This window comes from Nelumbo nucifera, chromosome 3 (assembly GCF_055504915.1).
Source record: "Nelumbo nucifera cultivar China Antique chromosome 3, China Antique-T2T, whole genome shotgun sequence".
Classification (NCBI taxonomy): Eukaryota; Viridiplantae; Streptophyta; class Magnoliopsida; order Proteales; family Nelumbonaceae; genus Nelumbo; species Nelumbo nucifera.
The window spans coordinates 102862463-102884212 of NC_142651.1; the positions used below are offsets into that span (position 1 = coordinate 102862463).

At 36.9% G+C, this 21750-nt stretch overlaps 2 protein-coding genes across 17 annotated transcripts; both read right to left on the reverse strand.

The window, feature by feature from the left end:
• Window positions 1-1093: 1093 nt before the first annotated feature.
• LOC104598957 (phytochrome A-associated F-box protein) lies at window positions 1094-7588 on the reverse strand. Of its 3 annotated transcripts, XM_010261275.3 has the most exons (3): window positions 6772-7586; window positions 6169-6684; window positions 1094-1471 (listed from the first exon to the last, which is right to left on the reverse strand). In XM_010261275.3, the coding sequence occupies exons 1-2, from the start codon at window positions 7489-7491 to the stop codon at window positions 6196-6198; spliced, it is 1209 nt and encodes a 402-aa protein (XP_010259577.2). In that variant the 5' UTR covers window positions 7492-7586; the 3' UTR covers window positions 1094-1471; window positions 6169-6195. The 3 variants fall into 3 exon arrangements, with proteins under 3 accessions (XP_010259577.2, XP_010259576.2, XP_088755746.1); XM_010261274.2 differs by having other exon boundaries at window positions 6169-7584; XM_088899620.1 differs by lacking the exon at window positions 1094-1471 and adding an exon at window positions 2379-2402 and having other exon boundaries at window positions 6169-7588.
• A 1406-nt stretch (window positions 7589-8994) lies between these two features.
• Window positions 8995-21071, reverse strand: LOC104598954 (serine/arginine-rich-splicing factor SR34-like). Of its 14 annotated transcripts, none has more exons than XM_088899626.1 (15): window positions 20944-21071; window positions 20198-20300; window positions 19294-19359; window positions 19111-19185; window positions 18905-19013; window positions 18767-18813; window positions 18609-18666; window positions 14671-14720; window positions 14452-14508; window positions 14151-14272; window positions 13965-14069; window positions 11184-11217; window positions 11011-11105; window positions 10849-10896; window positions 8995-9011 (listed from the first exon to the last, which is right to left on the reverse strand). In XM_088899626.1, exons 2-14 carry the CDS (start codon window positions 20297-20299, stop codon window positions 10893-10895), a joined length of 924 nt encoding a protein of 307 aa, XP_088755752.1. In that variant the 5' UTR covers window position 20300; window positions 20944-21071; the 3' UTR covers window positions 8995-9011; window positions 10849-10892. The 14 variants fall into 14 exon arrangements, 8 of the variants coding, with proteins under 8 accessions (XP_088755752.1, XP_088755751.1, XP_010259574.2 ...); XM_088899625.1 differs by lacking the exon at window positions 8995-9011 and adding an exon at window positions 10468-10540; XR_735451.3 differs by lacking the exon at window positions 8995-9011 and adding an exon at window positions 11824-11912 and having other exon boundaries at window positions 10663-10896; window positions 11184-11752.
• Window positions 21072-21750: the final 679 nt, after the last annotated feature.

Genomic DNA, 21750 nt, shown 5'->3' on the forward strand with positions numbered 1-21750 from the left:
TGGTTCTCCTAGAGAGAGGTTGTCAGGTGAGAACAGAAGTTTCAAGAGAGAGAAAACTGAAGAAGAAGAAGAAGAAGAGAGAGTTCTGAGAGGAGAGAAAAACACGCGAGAGGGTTATGAGAGAGGAGTCAAGAGACGAGAGAGGGTTTGAGAGAGAAACGTCTGCTCACAAGAGAAGGGGAGTTCTGAAATTGGTTCAAAGTACAGTGATTCATTGTTCAAGATAGGGTTGTTCACGGGTCGGGTTGGGTCGGTTTACTGAAGTTTTTCCAACCGACCCGACCTGATTGGGTTACCTGAGATGGAAATCGAAACCGACCCAGTGTTAAGCAAAACCGACCTGGCCAGTTTGAGTCGGGTTGGGTCGGTTTGGATCAGTTTCGGTTCTAAGTTCATCCATGCCCCCCATGGCCCATGTGCCTGTGTGGTGCAAGTTTGGGTTGTCAGATATTTCAGTTTTTATGTAAAACTGAAATATCTTTATTTAATAGTTTTAAATATAAAATATATTTAAATTAAAATCAAAATATATATTTAAATAAATTAGATCGATTTAATTTAAAATCAAAATATATATTTAAATAGTTAAATAAGAACGAAGTCAGTTTGGTTCAGGTCGATTTCGATTTTCACACAAAAAAACCGAAACCAACCCGAACCATCGGTTTATGAATTTGTACAACCCAAAACCGACCGATGCTAATAAAAACCCGACCGACTCAGATTGAGTCAGTCCGGATTAGTCGGTTTGATCGGGTTGAGCCTTCTTATGAATAGCCCTAGTTCAAGAACTCGGTTCTCTCCTCTTACATCAAAACTTAGAAAATATCATGGCATTCACATGATAAGAAAGGGAGAGGGTGCCTAACACCTTCCCTCTCTCTCCCTTTGGTACCTAGAATCATGTCTTTGTCTTGGATTAAAGCCATCCCTAGTGAGCTTCCTAAATAAAATGAAAAAAAGAAAAAAAAAATCTCCGTATTTCGCAGATAATGCCGAGTTTGTAATAGTGGACCGAATCACCTACTCTTGGAAATAATGAACAGGATTATCAAAGATAAATTCAACAGAAATTATCAAAAGAAAATGATAAATTCAACAGAGCCCAATTTGTATCAGAATTGGAAGATAGAAGTTTCAGACATAGAAATAGTGCCTTCACTCTTTCATAGCATAATTGATAAGCCAGTAACATTTCACGTCACTAATCATCTCCTACTCTGAAGACTGAGGACTTCTGTCTCGTTTTCCTGGATAATACGATCTAAAGCATACTGGGATAAAAATAGTTCATGTGCAGAAACATAATATTTTCTATGGATGAATTTATTCATACAACTTGAATACAACTACAGAAAGACAGATAAACGGATAGGAACTCCAGTAAGGCAGCTAAATAATCATCTGACTGGCTGTAAGCAGACAATTGGATGGATATAGCCAAATAGTTCACCCATCAATTGGTGGTTTCCTGCACGTGCACCATTCTATCAATAGACTTAACATGGTAATTAATCAAGTAATTACTTTATGTGTTGGAATGGGGGGAATAGTCCATAAAATTTATCTCTGTCTATGTCTGCTTTAACCTACCCAGCTACCTCCAACAGCTAAAAATGATAAATATGGAAGATAGAAAATATAGCATGGAACCAGCATAGATGACATGTAAACATGAAGCTGATCACGAAAAAATGAACATATGAAAGAGCAAAGTATGAAAAACAGAGGAAATTCTTAACCATCATCACAGCACAAATGTTATTTACCCATGCAAAAAACAGAAGATTCCATAATTGAAGGTGACACTGACAACAAAGCCTATCTTCCTAATATGAACACTACCTTGTTTTAAACTAATTTGGGTTCTTTCTGTATCTCTTTTTCCTTTTTTTGTGGGGGTGTGGGGAGGAGGATATGATTGTTGTAATGGTATAATCTCATACATTGACCCTTAATTATGTAAAGTAGCAATGACTAAATAATTGTCCAGAGAACAAATGAAGTGCATGCCAAAATTATCCATTTATATTACTTAATAATTATGTCAGATTTTCTAACTTTAACCCTGATCAAATAACAAACAAGATGTATCAAATAAGAAGGAATGGTGATACAGCAAGATTAATCATAAAAGAGACGGGCTGGAGACATCCACCAAAACCCACAAAGAGGATAATCACATATACAAGATGCATAAGATATATAAATCAATTCAATAGAGAAGCTTCAGAAAACAATTCATTCCTCACAAAGTGACTTCTATGAACCCACCTGAATTCAAGTTTGCAACTTTGCATACCTTGGGATCTAATTGATCTAGATGTTCTTTCTGTAAACCAAAGATACAGCCTCTATATGAGGTGAATCAATCTTCAAGGCCCAATAGAACATCATCCTATCTGCCCAATAATAGACTTCATTCAATCCTCTCACCGCCTAAGGAGAACAGAAATATAAGCCCTTGATGCAGGGCCCAAAAACTTGGCTGTAGATGAATCGCCTATAATAGCTTTATCAAAAAAAATAGCCTATAATTGTCAAACCAGAGAAAGATTATAAAGAGACACCTTCAATGACATGCTAATCAAAGCAATGTCCACCTTATTTGAGCAAGCATTGTCTCAGACAGGACCCTACTAACCTTTTTGACTTGAATACCATGACCTATATACAGGGGACATTACCCAATGTTGACCCCCACTATATTTCTGCTAAGCATCAAGTAGAGACTTCCAGAAACTAAGTAATGGATTACAAGCTCAACTGTAACCAGTTAAAATGGACATAAGAAACTTTTTTCATGAAAAAGGCATTTTCCCTTTTATGATACAATATGTCTGATATGGGGAATATCGTAACAAAAATTTGAACCTTGGTCACAAGTCAGGCATTAAATTTCCTTTTCTTTTCGGTTTTGTTTGTATTTTTAGCCATTTCCATCTTTATCCATTAATAGCAATAATTCTCATTCATAACACTTGAATATGAAGAAGATAATATCAAAGGCATGCTCAACCTTTACTGCAGTTTTATGTGATTTTCTTTATTTTTCTACATGTTTATCTATATTTTTTTTTTTATTACCTGATTTATGATGTCATGGGTTGACAAACCTGGAGGGGAAAACGGTTCCATTTTCGGGTCATTTTTTAAAACACTGCTTTCATGAAATACCTGATTGACGTAACGGTTTCAAAACATTTTTTAAAACCTGATTTATGATCTCAGAAACACAATAACCCTCACCAAATTGATGTAACGTTTCATGAAATACCTGCCTACTTTACATTTTTTTTTTCTTTGGATACCCCCTGAAACCATGCTTTTGGATGAAAAGACCAGGTTTTGTAGATAAAATTCCAGATTTTGATGGGGGAGAACACAAAAGAAAAAGGTTCAACTATCTATCAATAACATGCTACACATGAAAAATCAAAGCACTTCCTAAAGAAAGAAAGTTCCCAAAGACAAAAGGCAAATATAGCTTCATTAATAGGCTTTCAATGTTCTTTTTGTTAGACAGTGTATGCCCTTAGCTCCAATCAGAATGATGTACCTTATGGCATTTATTGTAAATTAATAAAGTACATATTTGATTCATGTTATTGTGATGTGTTTCTGTGTAATACCCTTAAACTGGACACATGTGAGACTCGTGTTAGTTTAGAATCTTCACAATCGTTGGATAGATCTAAGGAGATTTATCCTGCCAAGGCTGACACTGATGTCCCGCCAAGTTGGTTGGGGTGGCTTGTCTCAGCTGCTAGGGTGAGACCTGAGGTACATGCAGTGTGGGTTTTCTTGAAACCCTGAACCGGACCAGAATTCCAGTATTGCCCTGGACCTTAGAGATTGATGGGCAAAACTGGAATATTACACCTGACCCCTAGACTCGATTATGATACTACACTAGGTGTCAGATTGGGCTGTCTTTAATATGCCAATCAGTGAGATCATTAGAGGGGGTCAAAACCTGGGTATGTTGGGACAGTCCGAGAATTCATCTGAGTGGGTGATCATAATGACAGGATCAGCCCCTTTGTCGGACAAAGTGAATGATCGGAGGTGCACTCTCTCTAATGGAAACCAAAGTTGCCAATAGCCGATTTCAACCGTTGAAATTTGTTTTGCAAAATATATTTATATAGAGATATACATATATATATTATGGTTTCAAAATGTTTGCAAAATGTTTAATTCTCAGGATCCATGTGAGTAGAGAGTGTAGCACTGTTCCTTGCAGTCGAGGGAGAGGTCCTCTCTTGTCGGGCAATGTTTGATCATTATGGGCTGAGAGGTTAAGTGTAAGACCATTAAGGGTAATACCTGATGGCCTAATCTTGCATCTGCCCATAGTCCTTGGGTTTTTATAAGGTGGCTTGACCCAATGACCATTTAGTGTAAATGTTGGGCCCATTAAGAGCCCATGGTGATGGGCTCAAGGGTTCCCTGTCACCTATAGTGAATTCAGCCAAGCCTTGTAACAGAGGTTGGGCTGAACCCATGTGGCTGATGTGTAGATCAATGTTTGGGTCCCATGCCATACAAGGATACCCAACTGGGCAACAGTTTGGAGGATAAGTGAGCACATGGACTTAATGGGCCTAAAGCCCAAATCGAACTGGTTTAATATGATTAATTAAAGAAAGGCAGTTCTGGGATTTAGATCAACAGATAGGATAAGGGATTATCCTTCTATTTGGATTAGGAAACTCCTAATAAGATTATGAGGGTTGATCTTTATCTACAGATAAGATAAGGGATTATCCTTATCTCTTAAAGAGAGTCCAGATCCAAATACAAGATTTGGATTAGGAAACTCCTAATGATATTAGGAGAACTTCTCTTTAAGGCTATAAATAGAGGAGGAGGGCGAACCCTAGTTCATGTTCAGTTTTACTGATACAAGAGAGAAGACAGCTACAGTTGGACTGACGCCATCTTTTGCTCTTGCCTCCTCCTGTTGCTGCTGCCATTGCCAGTTCGATCTCCACCTGTAGGAGCGATCAATAAAGGTTCTTGATATCAGTTTTCGGTGAAAAACTTATCTGAAGTCGTGCTCACACATCCTCCATCGAATTCTTGCTGAAGAGTTTGGTTCTTGCTGAAGAACCACCTGTTGATTCTGCTCCACCCTACGATGTGTCATCTTTAGTGGGAACAATCTTTGGCGTTTTCCTTGGGCGTGAACACCTTCGTTGGGAGTTACTGCTACTCCGTATCAGGTATATCCCTCTCGTACCTTTTGGTTTCAGATCTGGTTTGGTTTAGGGTTCAAGATTGATCCTTGAAAATGTAGTTTCTAAAATAGGGAATGTGATTCCCACATGGGAGAGAGAAATTTTTGAAATTTCGCCCAACCTACCTACAGGGTTCGACTATCCATATGATGGATCTCTCATCCCTTTACTTTTCTGGTGCCTAGTTTGTGGAGTGTGATAGCTAAGTATCGACATGTTCAGAATTATCAACTTCAGTGAGAATTATGAAGCAAGCTCTCAAAGAAATGAAATTCAATGGGAAACGACTTAGAAAGACTGGGAGTAGGAAAAGTTTTTTGGTGATCAATTTAGGGACTTCTTTGTGGACGGATATCATGTCCACTTGAGTTTTTGCTTAAGGATTGGGCTTCTAGTGGACATTTTGTATATCATTGTACACCCGTTCATGTACACATTTTGCTAAAAAAACATGATTAAATTTGTGTGGGGGTCCAGAGATTATTTTTAAGTTCAGGTCACTTGTGGAGAGTTGACAGCTTTCAGGGTCTTCAGTTATATTTTCTGTTTTTGGTTGTTATATTTTTCCTTAATACCTCACTATATATGACTAACACTGTCTAAGTATTAGACAAGAATGAAGATCTCATTTTTTTCCTATATGGCTCGGTTTGGAAGGAGTACAAATACAAATATGTACAGTGCGAAAACATATAAAATACATGGTTTTGCACTCCACAAATTTGTGTTTGTACTCTTTCCAAACTGAGCCATATGCACGAAACAAAGAAATGCAAATAGATCGGGGATGACATGATATCCAAGCCGTTAAAATGTAGATAGGCCAGAGGTAAATCATGTCAGATAGTTTTCCTCTGAGTTCTCGAATCATCTACTCATACGCACAATAAGATAAAAGAAGGAATTGATTAATGAATATGAATACCTGCGAGTCAAAGAAGATTTTACGCTGCTAAGTAAACATCGGTCGATCAGTCCACGCCCCAGAGACGTGCCCATTTTCACAAACATATGCTCGAACAACTGGCTCACCGTCGTCATGGTACCCAAAAACCCGCCTCAAACAGAACGCTGAATGCAGATCCCAAGTCTCCCTACAAGAGCAAAACGCGCAATCTAATGGAATCTTATTCCGATTCCCGTCGTTTATCGTCCTCCAAACCCTAGACCGCCTGAAATTCTTGAAGACTCCTCTGAAAAGCATGTAATTACGTTTCTCTTCAGTGTGAACGCAACCGGGCCAATCACAAATGTAGAGGGAATCCCCTCTAAACCGACTCGCTAACAGCTTGTTTCCTTGCTCCCGACTCAAATTCCAAACCCCAGCCGCTAAATGAGATCCGACTGGTCTGCATTTCTTCTTCCTCTTCTTGCTAATGGAGAGGTCACGACCAACCTTGACGACAACACTCTCGGCCACTTCCGCTGAGCCAGATCCATCCTGTGATTCAGATGCAGCATAGATGGTATCACAATAGAGATCATCGAAGAGTGACCAAGAGTCATCAGAATGGGCGGTAGCGCTTACTGAAGCATCATCTGGGCAGCTCAAAGGAGGAGCTAGAGATGGATCGAGGGTGGGAACTGAAACTGAACCATTTTCCTGATAATTCTCGTCGGGGCCGAGCTCACGCTCGAGGCCGAAGTCCGAATTCTCCAAAAGGACACCAGCATGCAGAAGCCCCGGGCAGCAAACCGAGAGCTTATAGAGAGCTGTCCACCAGCCTGGGAGATCACAGGGGACGGGCGAGGCAGATAGAAGGTCTGTGACCACTGAAGGGATGGTTTGAGAGCATTTGTTCTTCCAACAGACGTTGCGAACCAGAGCCGAGAATTTAGTGCAGACGCAGGCAAGTCTTGCCCAGTTCCTGGGGTCGTCTTCGAGCCTCAACAATATGTTGAGGACGATATCGTCGGAGAGATTGAAGAAGGCGGTTTCAGTCATGGAGAGAGTGGAAGAGTTCTGGTCTGGTTTTCTCTCGTGGAATCTTCTCATCTTTTTCTCCTTGTTTCCGTGACGGCCTTTTCCTCTATGCTTTGTCTTCTTTCGCGGAGTTTGGATCTGCCGGCAATGTGTTGTGATCCGGAGATCCGGATTGGGGAATCCTGATCCTCTGATATCAATCCCTCTTATTACTTTCTCATGCAACCGTGAGGATGAAGACACGTAGGCCCTCCTTGAATTAGTGGAGAGGATCAAATTCAAATGACCATGATGAAACATGTCAGAGAGACCGCATGTTTTCATCGAACAACGACATCATGTACAGGTCTCAGTTTGGGAACGGACAACGGGACAAGGACAATAGTGTTAGTGTGTCAAGAGTTACGAGTTAGGAATAAGGAGACCGGATCTGCTCCTCACACAGGGCGCTTCACACCGATCTCACGTGCACATCTTACATGCATTGAGAACATCTCTCAATTATTTCACGGGAGATATTCCCAATGCACGGTGGATGTGCTGTGAGGCGTCCAAGTGTGAGGAGCAGATCCCGTCCCAGGAATAAGATATGGGCATGGAGCCATGGACAATCCACCTTTTTGGTCGTCGGGTGTTTACCGTACCCACTTCTAACAGCAACCTCCAACCGGTAGTTCGGAACTTCGAATCCGAATTCAAACTCCCATTTAGTTAAAGTGCTTTCGGATCTCAAATAAATTTGCCATTTTAAATCTGGATCTGGGTTTATCCAATTAAAATCCGAGTCACACAACATTATGCTTTTAGTTAGGTTGTTCATAACAAGATTCAAACCGTCCAACCTGGCTGATTCAACCTGAGTCGGCCAGTTTTTCTTTAGCATTGGTCGGTTTTGCGTTACAAAAAAATATAAACTGAACTGATCCGAACCAACTTAGATATATATTATATATATAATATATTTCAGATATTATATATATATATATATATATATATATATATTTCTGTTTTAATATATATTTCAGCTTTATTGAGGAAATATACATATTACATATAAAATTTCAACTTTAATCCATCAAATCATTTTTAATTTCCAAGCATCTAGCCTTCGCTTCTTAGACTTGAATCCTTTACCGTTCACTCCGAGAGAATCATTCACAAAACCGGCTCAAACCGACCAGATCGATTTTACTTAATACAGGGTCGGTTTCAGTTTCATCTTGGTAAACCGACTAGGTCGGGTCACTTGGAAAAACGCTAATAAACCGACCCAACCCGACCCATGAACAGCCTACTTTTAGTGGCAACGTATTACAAAATCTCAACCTCTCATTTCAGTTAAGGAGGTGAGGTCGGGTCATAAGGGGTAGTGTGGTATGCATATCAATATAAGGGAGTTGTGTGGTCACAATTTTTTTTATGAAAATGTACAATTAATTATTGTAGTAAAGGTTAAAGTGCTTTTCATGTATTTGGCCCAAGTTTTAATGTGAAATTATTTTTAACTCATCTATACTATTATAAAATAAATCCACAAATGCTTGTCTTGTTAAATTATAATGATATAATGTTAAACCTTTAGGTTGCGTTTGATTGTGGTATAAATAAATTTTATTAATAGTAAAATTATGATATTATAAATGATTTGGACGAAAATTTTGATTAATGATAATGAGCTTTTAGTAAGTGAGATTATGGATAGAGAAAGAAATGTTTAAAGGGAGAGCAAAATAAGGAGCTTGGTCTCTGCAAATTTGTGGGAGAAAATTAGAACCATTTCCATTCCTACGGACTCAAGAGATGATGAATTAATCTGGAGATGGAAAATTCAGTATCAAATCGGCCTACAAAATAAAATGTAGTTTGATTAATAATGGAAATAATGATCTAAATTGGAATGCTTTGATTTAGAATCTAAACTGTATCCCAAAACTGAAACATTCATGTACCTTTTTCTCAAAAGGTTTCAATAATACCAGTACCACCCCTCAAATGACCATGGAGAAAGCATTTAAATGCCCATAAGGAATATAAAAGCTTTCGAAAAGAATCTCATCCCGTGTGTTTAAATAAAGGAATATAAAGGCTCCAAAAAACTTAATACCATCAAAATTAATTTTGACGCCTCTCGTTCAAATAATGGGAGATCCTCCATTGCAGCTATTGCAAGGAATCACAATGGTGAGATCGTGTGTTTCGAATTATATACTTAAGGGGATACTACCATCAATATGGTAGAGGCGTGGGAGGCTCATAACTTGGCAGTGAGCTTCTCCGACAGCCCCATCATCATTGAGGGCGATTCAAAGTTAGTTACCTCTTCCCACAAATTCCTCTCCAATCAATCGTGGCAACTGAGAAACATTGTTCGGGAATGCTCTACATACATTGAAGATGCGGCGGAACGAGGACTTTCTTTATAAGCATGTTTATAGAGAGGCTAAGGATTTGATAGCAAATGCGGATTTATAATAGGCTCATGGGTGGGTGGACTTTACCCTTAACAATATTCTTCATAATTTAGTTTGCATTTGCTCTAGTGACTTTAGGGGGAGTGCTACCCCACGCATAGCAAGGTTTTATCAAAAAGAAAATTGATATAATTTTGTTTTAAATTTTACTTTCTTTTGTTTGATTACAATACAAATGAACAAAGTAGGACAAAATTAAAGTGTCGACTAAAGATGCGTTATAGCAACCCACAGAACAGGTTTGGAAAAAAAAAAAAAAAACTAAGATGATGGTTGGCATCAATGCCGATTTCCCAACAATCAGCGCCACATCAGAGATACATGAAATAAAGAAATAGTGGTGATTTTCAATCTGTTTGGTTGGTTGATTTTTGCAATTTTTGGAAAATCAACAATAAAACAATTCTTAAAATAAGCCCATCAGTGATTCCAATTTTTGGAAGATGACATGGCATCCGACATGTCTCCAAGAAAAGGATAATTCAAAAGAAAAAAATCACCCTTGAAAATCAATACCAAACAAACTGCAAATTTTAGTAATTTTTCAAAGATGACCACTTCCAAAAACCAGTAATAATCGGCAAGAAAGAATCATCTACAATGCCAAACATCACCTAGAAAAGTCCGATACACCACATCCGGCGTATCAGACCCTATTGACATTTGAAAACTTGGTCGTATCCACTATCCAGGTCAAGTTGTAAAAACGGCCTAAGCTATACATCCCACTTTACCGGAACAAATTTGGAAACGATGGAGAACATAGCTGCCGTTTGCCAACCTGAGAGCCCAACCTATATACGAATCCGATTGAGACTTGGGAGGTCCTTCCGAAGAAGTTGGCTGGGAATAGCCGAATAGGAAGAGAGAGAGAAGGATTCCTAAGCGTGGTCACAGATTAGCTGGTTTATGTCAAAAATACGAAATTAGGTGCACAATACACTATACATTTGTAGCTTATTTTCCTACCAATAACTAGTAACCTCCAATCAAGATGAAAAATTAGACAGAAACAAAGCAAGAGTTCTAAGGTCCAAACCAACAAAATTTCAAGTCACTGTTTTAATAGGACATGCATTTTTATCTTTTTAGTATCTTAGAAGCATAATAAATCACTGTTTAATTCCAACCTCTAAATTTGTCCGAGTACAACTCTTCCATTGTTTAGTTTATCAAGAATGTTTTATCCAGCATAGTAGCAAATACCAACCACACTAGAAGACCTCGAGTTGTCAGATCATCTGCAGCCAGATCTTACCTGTAAATAATAGATAGATGCTATCAGAACCCATAAACAATTAGGCAATCAAGAAAAGGGAAAGGAAACATCATTAACTAACAGAGAAATGACTATGCAGATGGAGATCAAGACCGAGATAAGCTGCGGCTACGACTCTTGCTTGGGCTCCGGCTATGACTAAGGCTCTTCTGCTTCTTTGGGCTTTTGCTCACACGTTTGCTACGAGACTGCACATTGCAGGTTGAGTAAAGAAATACATGAAGTAACCAATTGAAAGAGTTTTCAAGTCACAAATTTTAACTTACAGAGGGTAATGGAGATTTCGATCTTGATGGAGATCTGCAAAAGTTCCAGAAATAACCCAATTCAATATCCACAACGTTCTTTTAACACCTTTGATCCAAAAGCCAGGACGCCTCTTCCACGTCAGAGCAACCATATTCAAAAGGAAAAAGAAGAAAAAAAAACCCATAAAACTTTAGCATGGTTCAACAAAGAGAGCACAAGTCATCAAGACTCCCTTCCCACCAAAGAGGAACCCGGCAAGTCACTGATAATCATTGACCCAATGAAGAAACATGTCGAAATAGAAAGCACAATGATATATTGGCAATCTGGATAATGGCACAATAACATAGTTAAGATATAGAGGTTAGGATAGGAACATCATTCCCATTTGTACCACCAAAATCCAAAGAGGACTCTGAGCGCAACTCCTACAAGCATGGCGATGTTGGACCACAAAGTGATTTTGGATTTGTTTCTACCGCTGATTGGTGGTTGGTCCCAATAGCATTTAGTTCACGGTAATCCAGCTTTAATATCGCAGCTCATCCTCTCCTTCCCCACTCTAGCTCTAGCTCCCATGGGCGTGCTATGCATAATTTGTAAAGAATTAATATATAATCCAGGTTTATAAAGCTGCTCATCCATGAAACAGCATACCTCCACAACCAAAAGAGTTACAGGCATTTGCACCAATATCCAATCAAGTTCCTAATATGCAATCCCCAAATCGCCGCATAAAGCCATATCTAGAAAACAAACAAGGCAACCTTTATGAACAAGGGATGATAATTCGGCAACCTTGGTGTGCGTTTTCTCAGCAATCCCCCATCCACTTTGGAACAATAAGTGGAAAAAGTGCATGAAACAGTGAAAAGGAGAAAATAAGAGCAACAAAGAAATTGTAGCAAGACAACTCCGAGTCTTACCTGGACAGTTCTACATACTGTGTATACCATTATGGAGAGTAGAGGGATACAATCCATGACTAGCCATGAAAAAAAACTAGGGTGCCATCAAACAATTGCATGTTACAAAAGCTGTCATCTCTAACGAGAGAAAACTCCATCAAATGCCTTTCCATTAAAAAAAAAAATCTTTTTCTTTTCCTTGTGTACCATAATTTTACCACCAGCAACAAGGCCCATATAGGAGAAACAGTCAGTTCCATCAATTTGTCTTTTCAGTAGGTTTCTATTCTTGGGAATGATTTGTACTTCAAAGGAATCCAGTAATGATCATTGCGGCCTGTGATGGTAAAATCTTAGGCTAACAAACGTGAGAATGCAGCATCAAGTATGGATGTGACCGCTATGTGCTGAAATGTCAGAATTTAGGTCCATATCCAGTTCACCCCTCCCAAGGGCCAAGAGCCCAAGATGCATTGGACAATGGCTTTACATTAAAACTGATTATAATTGACAAATCACAAATTACTATTTTCAGGGGGTCTTGAGCCAAGGTCAGGATTCTTGATAGCTCTATTGGAATCAGCCAGGGGATATTGAAAGCATATATATCCTTTTGGCCGGCTGCTTTCATTTTTGTTTCCATCCATTTCTTTGTTTTATAATTATTACAAATTAACTAATAAATTACACAAGATCCATGTGTTAAAATCATAAGAGGTTGATACACTGGCTATATACATAAGACACCCCAGTCTATAAAATGAGGCCATGCCAACTCGCCAAGCAAAATGTCATATTATCCTGCTAACATCTATACATTAGACCACAGTTGAATCATCATCTATCTCTTGTTTCTGTCTATCAACGGCATACCAGTGATATGCTTTACAATGTACTTAGCATACCTTATCCCGATGCAAACTTAAAAAGCATATACAAAGATACAACTGAAGTAGATGGGTAAACACAAAATCTTGCAATTATTTAAAATGTAAGAACAATTGCACATCCTAACAGAAGGTCGGCAAGGACTCAAAAGATAATAAAGGTCAACATAGGACTTCACAAAATTAGGTTTTGAGTCTTTTGACTGAAGATCAGAAATCACTGGAAAACAATGCAATTGGACTCTGAATATGAGTACCCTTACTGATGCATGTACATGCATTTCATTAGTAGCCAAAAAAATCAAAACGCAACAGTCTAAGGATGCATTAAATCTGGCAAAATAATGAGAAAAATAAAAACAAGCACATATCATTAAGTGTGAAAACCATAGAGAAAAGATCTAGCTGGTGGTTGGTGTAGAATGGTTGTTTGAAAGCTCATTTGAAAGCTAATACAACCAAAACACCACAAGGGAAGGAACAATTGTGCGAGCAATATGTATTACTGGAAGGCAAATGATGGATATATACAAAGACTTCTCTCAATACAACAAATAATTGAAAACTACCTATGTTGCACAGAAGTTCACAAAAAGGGGAGGGAGGCCGATATAGGAACCAAAAATGCAAAGTCAAAACCAAAAACTAGGCAACAAAAAGAGGAAATCAAGAACTCTTAGGGTCTTTTTTTATTGAAGGATAAAAAGAAATTTCATTAAACTGAAAAAAAGCAGTACATCTCAAAATGCTGGTTGACTAGTTGGCAAACCAACTTCTAATCAGAAGTTACACAAACTCTTACAAGGGTCTACATGGAAGGTTCTGCAAATAATAACAACCCATGGAACAAGACATCTTAACAGACAACAGGAATGTACTGAAAGAAAGCAATGCTTCCACCTAAGCAGAGAAATGCAAACTCTTATAAAAGAATGTAGTTAACAACAAGAAAAAAAAATTATAATGTATGTTAAAACGACCATGTGGAAACAGAAATACATACCTTGACAAAGAGCGTGGTCTTGACCCTGAATGGGAGCGAGAAGAAACAGACCTTGATCGAGATCTAGACAAAGAACGACGAGAAGACTTGGTCTTTAAGGATTTACTGCATAAGAATTATCTTAGTTTAGTTAAGAATCATATAATCAACATTCATAACTGAATTGCAAAATGACCAAAAACAAACCTTTGGCTCCGGCTTCTGCTATAACTGCGACTGCGACTAGGGCTTTTACTTTTACTTCTTGAGTGGGACCGGCTACGACTACGGCTCCTAGATAAGCTCCGCCTTGAATCGTACTCTTTCACCTAAAGTAGGCAAATACAAGCATAAAAGCCGTGCAAAGAACAAAAGAAAGGGTTCAGAGTGACAAGCTATTAAATCATCATCATCATCATCATCCAAGCTACAGGAATCCTGTTTTGCCATTCCGTTCCATTTCATGCCATATCCATCATAAAACTATTGACAAGTTATTAAATCATACTCGTATATATGCCCGGGAAAATGCATTCCGAAACTCAGAGTCGTCTAGCTTCCTAATCTGCAGATAAAGAAAAGGTAGAATATCATTTTTATTGTTTAAAAAGTAAAATACTGTCAATAGAACGAAATCAGATATTTAGATCAGAAAGTAGTCATAATTAAAATTAAAAAAATTAATAAAAATAAAAAACAGTAAAAGAGTAAAAGATTAATAACTCACAGCATATTTCATGTCTTCATAGTTTGTGTAATCCACAACCCCAGTCGTACCTACAGAAAAATCAAAACAAAAAATATATATTTCAGAACTCCCAAACAAGCAATCAAATGAATAAAAGAAGAATATGGGAAAATAGATAAATTGGTTTCATTTCTCCAAATTGTTAATACTTATGCCTAAAACCACCTTTAAATTCAGATATTATGCAGCTTAGCAACAAGTATGATTCTATCCTTTTTATGATTAACAGCTATTTATATTAATTGGAAAATATCGAGTACTTAAGTAGATATTTAAGACGTAAATAGATGTGAAGCATCCCTTTGGTTAGGTAGCTGAGGAGGAGACCTACATCACTTTATTTGCTTCACACTTAAAGTTACATGACCATTCCACTTAAAGTATATGGTGTGTGTTGTGAATCTTTTTGTAGGAAGCTTAAATTTCTCAAAAACAATATTAAACAATGGTGCAAGGAAGATGTGGGGTGCATTCTTGGGAGGAATAAGATCACATGAGCTCAAACCAAAGGCTTGGACTTAAAAGAGGAATCCAATTCACTATCAGCTGAAGAGAGGCAGCAAAGGGAGGTAGCCAGGGATGAATTGGAAGACTATGGCCAAAATATTGTAGATGCAGAAGTCTAGAATCTTATGGCTCAAAGCTGGTGATAAAAACAATAGATTTTTCACAAGGGTTTTTTTATAGGAAACGGTAACTTTTCATTAAGATTTTTCACAAGTCTGCCTGGCCAGATCCAGTCCTACCTCAGTCATTGCATCCCAAGTTCTCAACTACACCCAATCATAGCCTTCTGGAACATATCGGTGCCATTTGGCAAATCTTTTTAAAGATCTTCCGGCAGACCTAACAGCCAAAAGTCGATGTGAGATTTTGCACTAGGATCTTAGCAGCTTGAACACCGTTTGGTTAAGGCGTGTCTTCCCGCGCGAAGTCGTGATGAATAAGGCAAAAAGCTCCATTTGGAGCTTCCCAAAAATAGCCCAAAACAGGCTTCATGCGTCATTTCAGGAAGACATCTTTTGGTGGATAGATCTTTTCCCAACCAAACAGGAAAAGACCAAAATGCAGGCTGCCGGGCTTCTAAACAGCCGACAGCCCACATGGAAAGACACGCCAAACAGTCATTGTTTGTTGACTGTCCAACATTGTAGCAATGTCCAATTAATAATTGTCTAATAGACTTCAGTCAACCTGTTCTCCAATTTGATAGCACTATTGATCCACCTCCCCAGTAGCACAAAACAACGTTATGAAAATCATAACCATATTATAAATAATAGATAAAGTTGAATCAAATCAAATCATGTATCATATCGTAGACAATAAGATTATTTATATTTTTTACAAAATTGTCAAAAAATTAAATATATACATAATCAAAGGCTTAGATGATGATGACAACGACGATGACGGTAACAATATATATATATATATATATATAAAAGTATACCTTTTTTGAGAAAAAGTAACTATTCATTCAAAGGGAGGCAATTTTGCCCTATTTTTAATCCATGTCTACTATATATGTAGTTATGTACCTAATACAATATAATTTACCACTTGTACAATAAAAGACTAAGGTGATACAATTAAGTCTGACTTAAAAGGAAAATAATCCATTTACAATGGCTCCTTAAATTACATATGATGGAAAATAAACTTAATGCAAATAAACCAGTTTCTGGCAAGGGCCTTAAAACAAGTCTCCCTTGAAAAAACTAAAAAAAAAAAAGACAAAGTACAGAACTAACACCTAATTGAATTTACTTGAATCACAGGAATCATAAAAAATGTAAGATTTACGAATCAAATCGTATGATGGAAAATAAACTTAATGCAAATAAACCAGTTTCTGGCTAGGGCATTAAAACAAGTCTCCCTTGAAAAAACTAAAAAAAAAAAGACAAAGTACAGAACTAACACCTAATTGAATTTACTTGAATCACAGGAATCATATAAAATGTAAGATTTATGAATCAAATCGTAGGATTCAAAAAAAAAAAAGTCCAAAGATTTTTGCAGAAAAGGTTTATATACAAGATTCAAATCAAAACCCCTCAGGATTTATGATTCAAATTGTGCAGTTTTGACAACATTAGCATGACACCCTAGAATGGAGTGCAATATTATCATTCTAGCAATCAAAAATTCAAGCAGAAATTCCACAACTAACATCAGTTATTGCAAAGTCATAATAAATACAACTTGTTTATCTCGGAAATGCACTGATTATGAACTTCAGCTAGAGAGCACTTCCAAGTTCACAACAAAAAAGGAAAGGCAAATAAGAAGTCAAATTAGAGGTGCAACTCGGACAAGCTCAGGTTGAAGATATGTCAAATTTTGAAAGGTCCCAACCCAAGGGCCTAGGCCCAATGCTGTGTAAACTGTTCAAATCAAGTACCCCACTTTTTTTAATTCTTCAAATCAAATGCCCCCATATTTCTGAAAAAAAACAAAGGAGTCAGAAAGGTCTCCAAGTTGTAGGCAATAAACCCTTTGGTTCAAGTCTCTCTCACAACAAGTATACATACAGAGATAGAATCTTTTTTTTTTTTACTTTACAAGTACCTTATCCTTTTCGATAAGCAAACAGATGCACATTAAACAAATTGAAAGTAACAAGAGAGGAGAAAACAGTCCCCCTGCAAAATTTAAATCACAACTTGCAATCTTTAACAACCACTTGCAGCTTAAATGTCGGATTAAATTTTAGCCAGTTATGAAAAAACAAAAACTGAAGAAGAAAATAAGAGAGGAAGAACCGTTTACAGAGAAAACAAATGAAACATGAATGGAATTATATAATATGTATTTATTCAGTATTCATAAAATGCAAGCCAAACAGTTTTCATTAAGAAAAAAAAATGCATGCCAGACACCACCATAAAGGCATAAACAATAAGGTAAAAAATGAAGATAAAATACATTCACCACATACACAAAGAAATATCACAAAGTTATGAAAAGAAATTACTTATCAAAAAAAAGGTATAAAAAGAAATCTCATCAACCAAAACTTATGAGAATGCACAGCCCCCAAACAGTCAGACAAGGAAATCTTTATCATCATCATTTTAAGTATTCTCCAAAGCCCAAGATTATCCAGAGTAATAAGCAACCATGATCTAGGGTCATGATACCATTGATCCATATTTTACAAAATCCCTGCCTCAATGAACATGAATTCTAACCAACCCATCTGCCTTTACAGCCAGCATCCCAGTCAAGTAAATTCATCAATGATCATCATCCATGAACATGCAAAAAAAAAATATAAAAAAACTACACTTCGTCTGGTCATAATTAAGTTTTCTCTGATAGATTAACCATTAATTATATCTTTCCAAGACTTGCCACCACCAGATCCCTAATCATCTCCCCTCCATGTACTATTATCTAATTGTCCAGTTCTTTGCTCCAAAATGGACAAAGAGGCATATTGCAATCTTATAATATATTTCATGTAATGTTTTAATGTCTTTGGGTTGGTCAGAAAATACTGCAAAGAAACATCAGCCACCCATCTCAAATCCTATGTGAATTTTTTCATAACCTTTTCTGCATCAATATACAACAAGAGTGGAGAGACCAAAAATGAGCCAAATAACAAATACAAATACAACCACCAACTCCTATGGTAATGTTTGATAACTTCTGAAATGGGGTATAAAAGAGGAATACAGAAAAGTTTCCAATTTAGAATGTCTCATTCAGCATTTCACCAACTCAAGACTTAATTTCCAAATGATGAAGTACAGGCATTAGGGTGATTAATTTACCCCTAATAATTTTATCATATACCAAAAAGATTACAGGATTTATCCATTTAGGCCATTTTTATGTTTGGAATCTTCTCTACATTCTGCTTTCAGCACCACCTAAATAAAAAACTGAAGCTCAATGTAACCTACCACCACCATCACGGAACACTTGAGAGAAGCAAACGTCCCCAGCTCGACGCATGTGATCCTGCATACAAAATACTTGTAATGAGAGAGGGAGAGAGACAGAGACCAGGACATAGAAAAAAGATGTCTATGAAACAAGGTATACAAGGTATCATGGTTACCTTTAGGTCTTGCCATGAAGCAGAAGAAGGTAAACCTGTGACTAACACTGCACGAGAGAGAAATTAAGAACAGTTTGATAAAAGAAACACAGCCAGCCTATAGATGAATATCAGAGTTATGATGGTTGGGACACACACCACGATATTCAGAACGCCTAGAGACTCCTCCACGGCTTCCACCGCTGCCATAACTACTACGACGATCTATTGATGAAGAATGGCCACGCCCACCATGTGCCAGTTCTACCTATATTGATATAAATAGGTGAAATGGGTAAGAAATGAAGAAGTGTTAACTAATAAATGAGCACAGGTGAAACCAGAAAATTACAAACTTTACTAACCCTTAACCGATGCCCATCAAAGTTATACCCGTCACGACTACGAATGGCATCTTCAGCATCTCGAGAATCTTCAAACTAATAACAAATATGAGGTCAGGGAAAACCAATATAAAATGGGCAACAGGATGATTTCACACTTAAAAATGGATTTAAAAAAAAAAACTAAATAGAATATCATAATACCTCAACAAAGGCATAACCTGGTGGCCTTGGCGGGATCTTCAAGTCAATATCAACAATAGGCCCATACTGTGACATGAAGCCAATGACAACCACAAAACAAAAAGATTAAGATTCAGCAAATAAGGCACATTAAAGTGCCATGACCACGTTAAAATAAAACTTCTATCCATCAGACAATACACCTTGTACATGAACAAATTAACATGATGTTATTCTAGCACTTGTAGGTTGGATAAGTATTAGATGCAGAAAACGGTCATTTGCAATCAAGAGATTCTTCCAGCACATAGATTCTGGCTTTAGTTAAGGGCCTTGGACTGATAAATTCTATGGGTTTTAACCACATTGATGTGAAAAATTATTCTTGGGACTCAGGTTAGTATTGGATGAACAGGCATCGGATCTGACAGTCCTTGGGTTTTGCATCATCACACTGGGGATATCTCATTTAGATGCATGCATCCCTACATCTCTACACCATTCAATACAAGATGGCCTTTTCATTGGAAGGTTAAGAGGAATGGTCCTTTTTTTCTGTAAGGTAAAGTAATCTATTGTATAAGTATCATTATAAACACCCCTGTACAACAAGATTCTGTACATCAGTTTTAATTGTCAATAGAAAAAAGAAATACAGTTTCCTCATAAACTAATGCAAAATTTTTCTCCTTATTTTGATAGGAAGATTATATACAATTTTACATGCTGACATTTGTCCTATTGTGTATTCATAACTATATTTTATCAATAATAACTATGCTTAATCAGATGTAAGACTAAGTAGATAAATTGTAACACTACATTACTGGAGAAGATATAAAACATAACCATATCGAAATGAGAAAAAAAAATAGTATAAATCAATAAGTAGGAACCAAAAGGTGCCGTATAAATCTAAATTTACCTTATAAAAAAGATCTTCTATTTCTCTCTCACGAATATCTCCAGGGAGGTTGCCAACGTAAATGGTTCTACTCAAATGACCACTCATTCTACCTGAGACCATTCTAAAGTAAACATGAATAAATTTATAATCAAACACCGATGACAAAAAATGACCAAAAAAAATTACGACATACAAAAAGTATCGAGGACCAAAATTATGTTTTAATATGTATGGGTTGCTACGAAAGTAGCTACATAACTCATAAAACGCCTAATTACAGAATTACTCAAATAGATATAAACAATTACGAATAGAAATTATGTTTAAAAACAATAACAATAATAATCGAACGAACCCCCTACGGGATTAAAATCTTGCTAAAAAATATATCATAAATTTGCAAAATGAGAAGAGAGACACAACGGGGCAAATCAGATTATTCCAACTTGGATGAACAATAGCAATCTATTTTGCCGTGGCACCTGTTATCAAAAACCCTGCAGGAGTAATCGAGAATTTGGGGAAAAAAGGACAAACCCATATACATGTCAAACCCTAGTCCAGTAATATATCATTCAGCAAATAGATACAAAGCTCTAAAAGAGAACGAAAGATAAAATCTTGAATCCTGGGTTGACTGATATAAAAAGCAAACAAATATGCATGGATAGAGAAGAAACTGAAACAAAAATCCAAGCATAAGCACGGAAGATGAAGAGATAAGGCCTCTCTCGGGTTTCTAGGGTTTGAGAGTTGAGACTCACCTTTAGCGGGAGACAACGCTTACAGAGACGAGGAACACCGGTTGGACGGATAGAATCGATGGTCTCGACAAGAACGCCCCTAACCGTGAGCACGCAATTATAAACATGTTTTTGTTCACGTGCGTTGCATGTGACAATTTCAAAATAATAATAAGGATAAATTGCATGTTACCACCCTTTATATTGGTGGTAGTGATGTTTAGTCCTCGAAGTTTTATTTGCACACTTACATTAACCTCGTTCGTTTAGCACTATCATACTTACCTCGGTAAATTCACTTATCCGGGTTTTACCCAGGAAATTTTATTTACCCATATTCTTTTAGTTGAAACTTATTAAGGTAAATTTTACATTCTAATTTACCTATGTTCTTTTATTTTACCAACTTTTCTACGTAAGAGATTAATTTATTATACTATTGCCAAAATTACCTTATTGGCCTAAATGAATATTTTTTGTCAAGGTTTTGTTTTATAAACTTGTGTAATAGGTTAATGCCATATCAAAAGGAACCCAATCAATCACTATTGCCAACATTACCCTTTTTGAAGGTTTTCTTAATACCACTAATCATAGAAAGATCTGAATTAAAACAAACTAGAGGTTCATCCTATCAAATCAATAATTTGAACTTGCTATGTTAAAACAAAAAAAAAAGAAGAAAAAGAGGTAACGTGTTTTTGTTTTCTATTCAGTAACTACATGTTTTCTGATAATCAAAATACAAAAAAAAAAACAAAAGATAACTATTGTTCTATTGAGTTGCTAATCAACTAATCAGAGAGGATGTAAGAGAAAATGTATGCA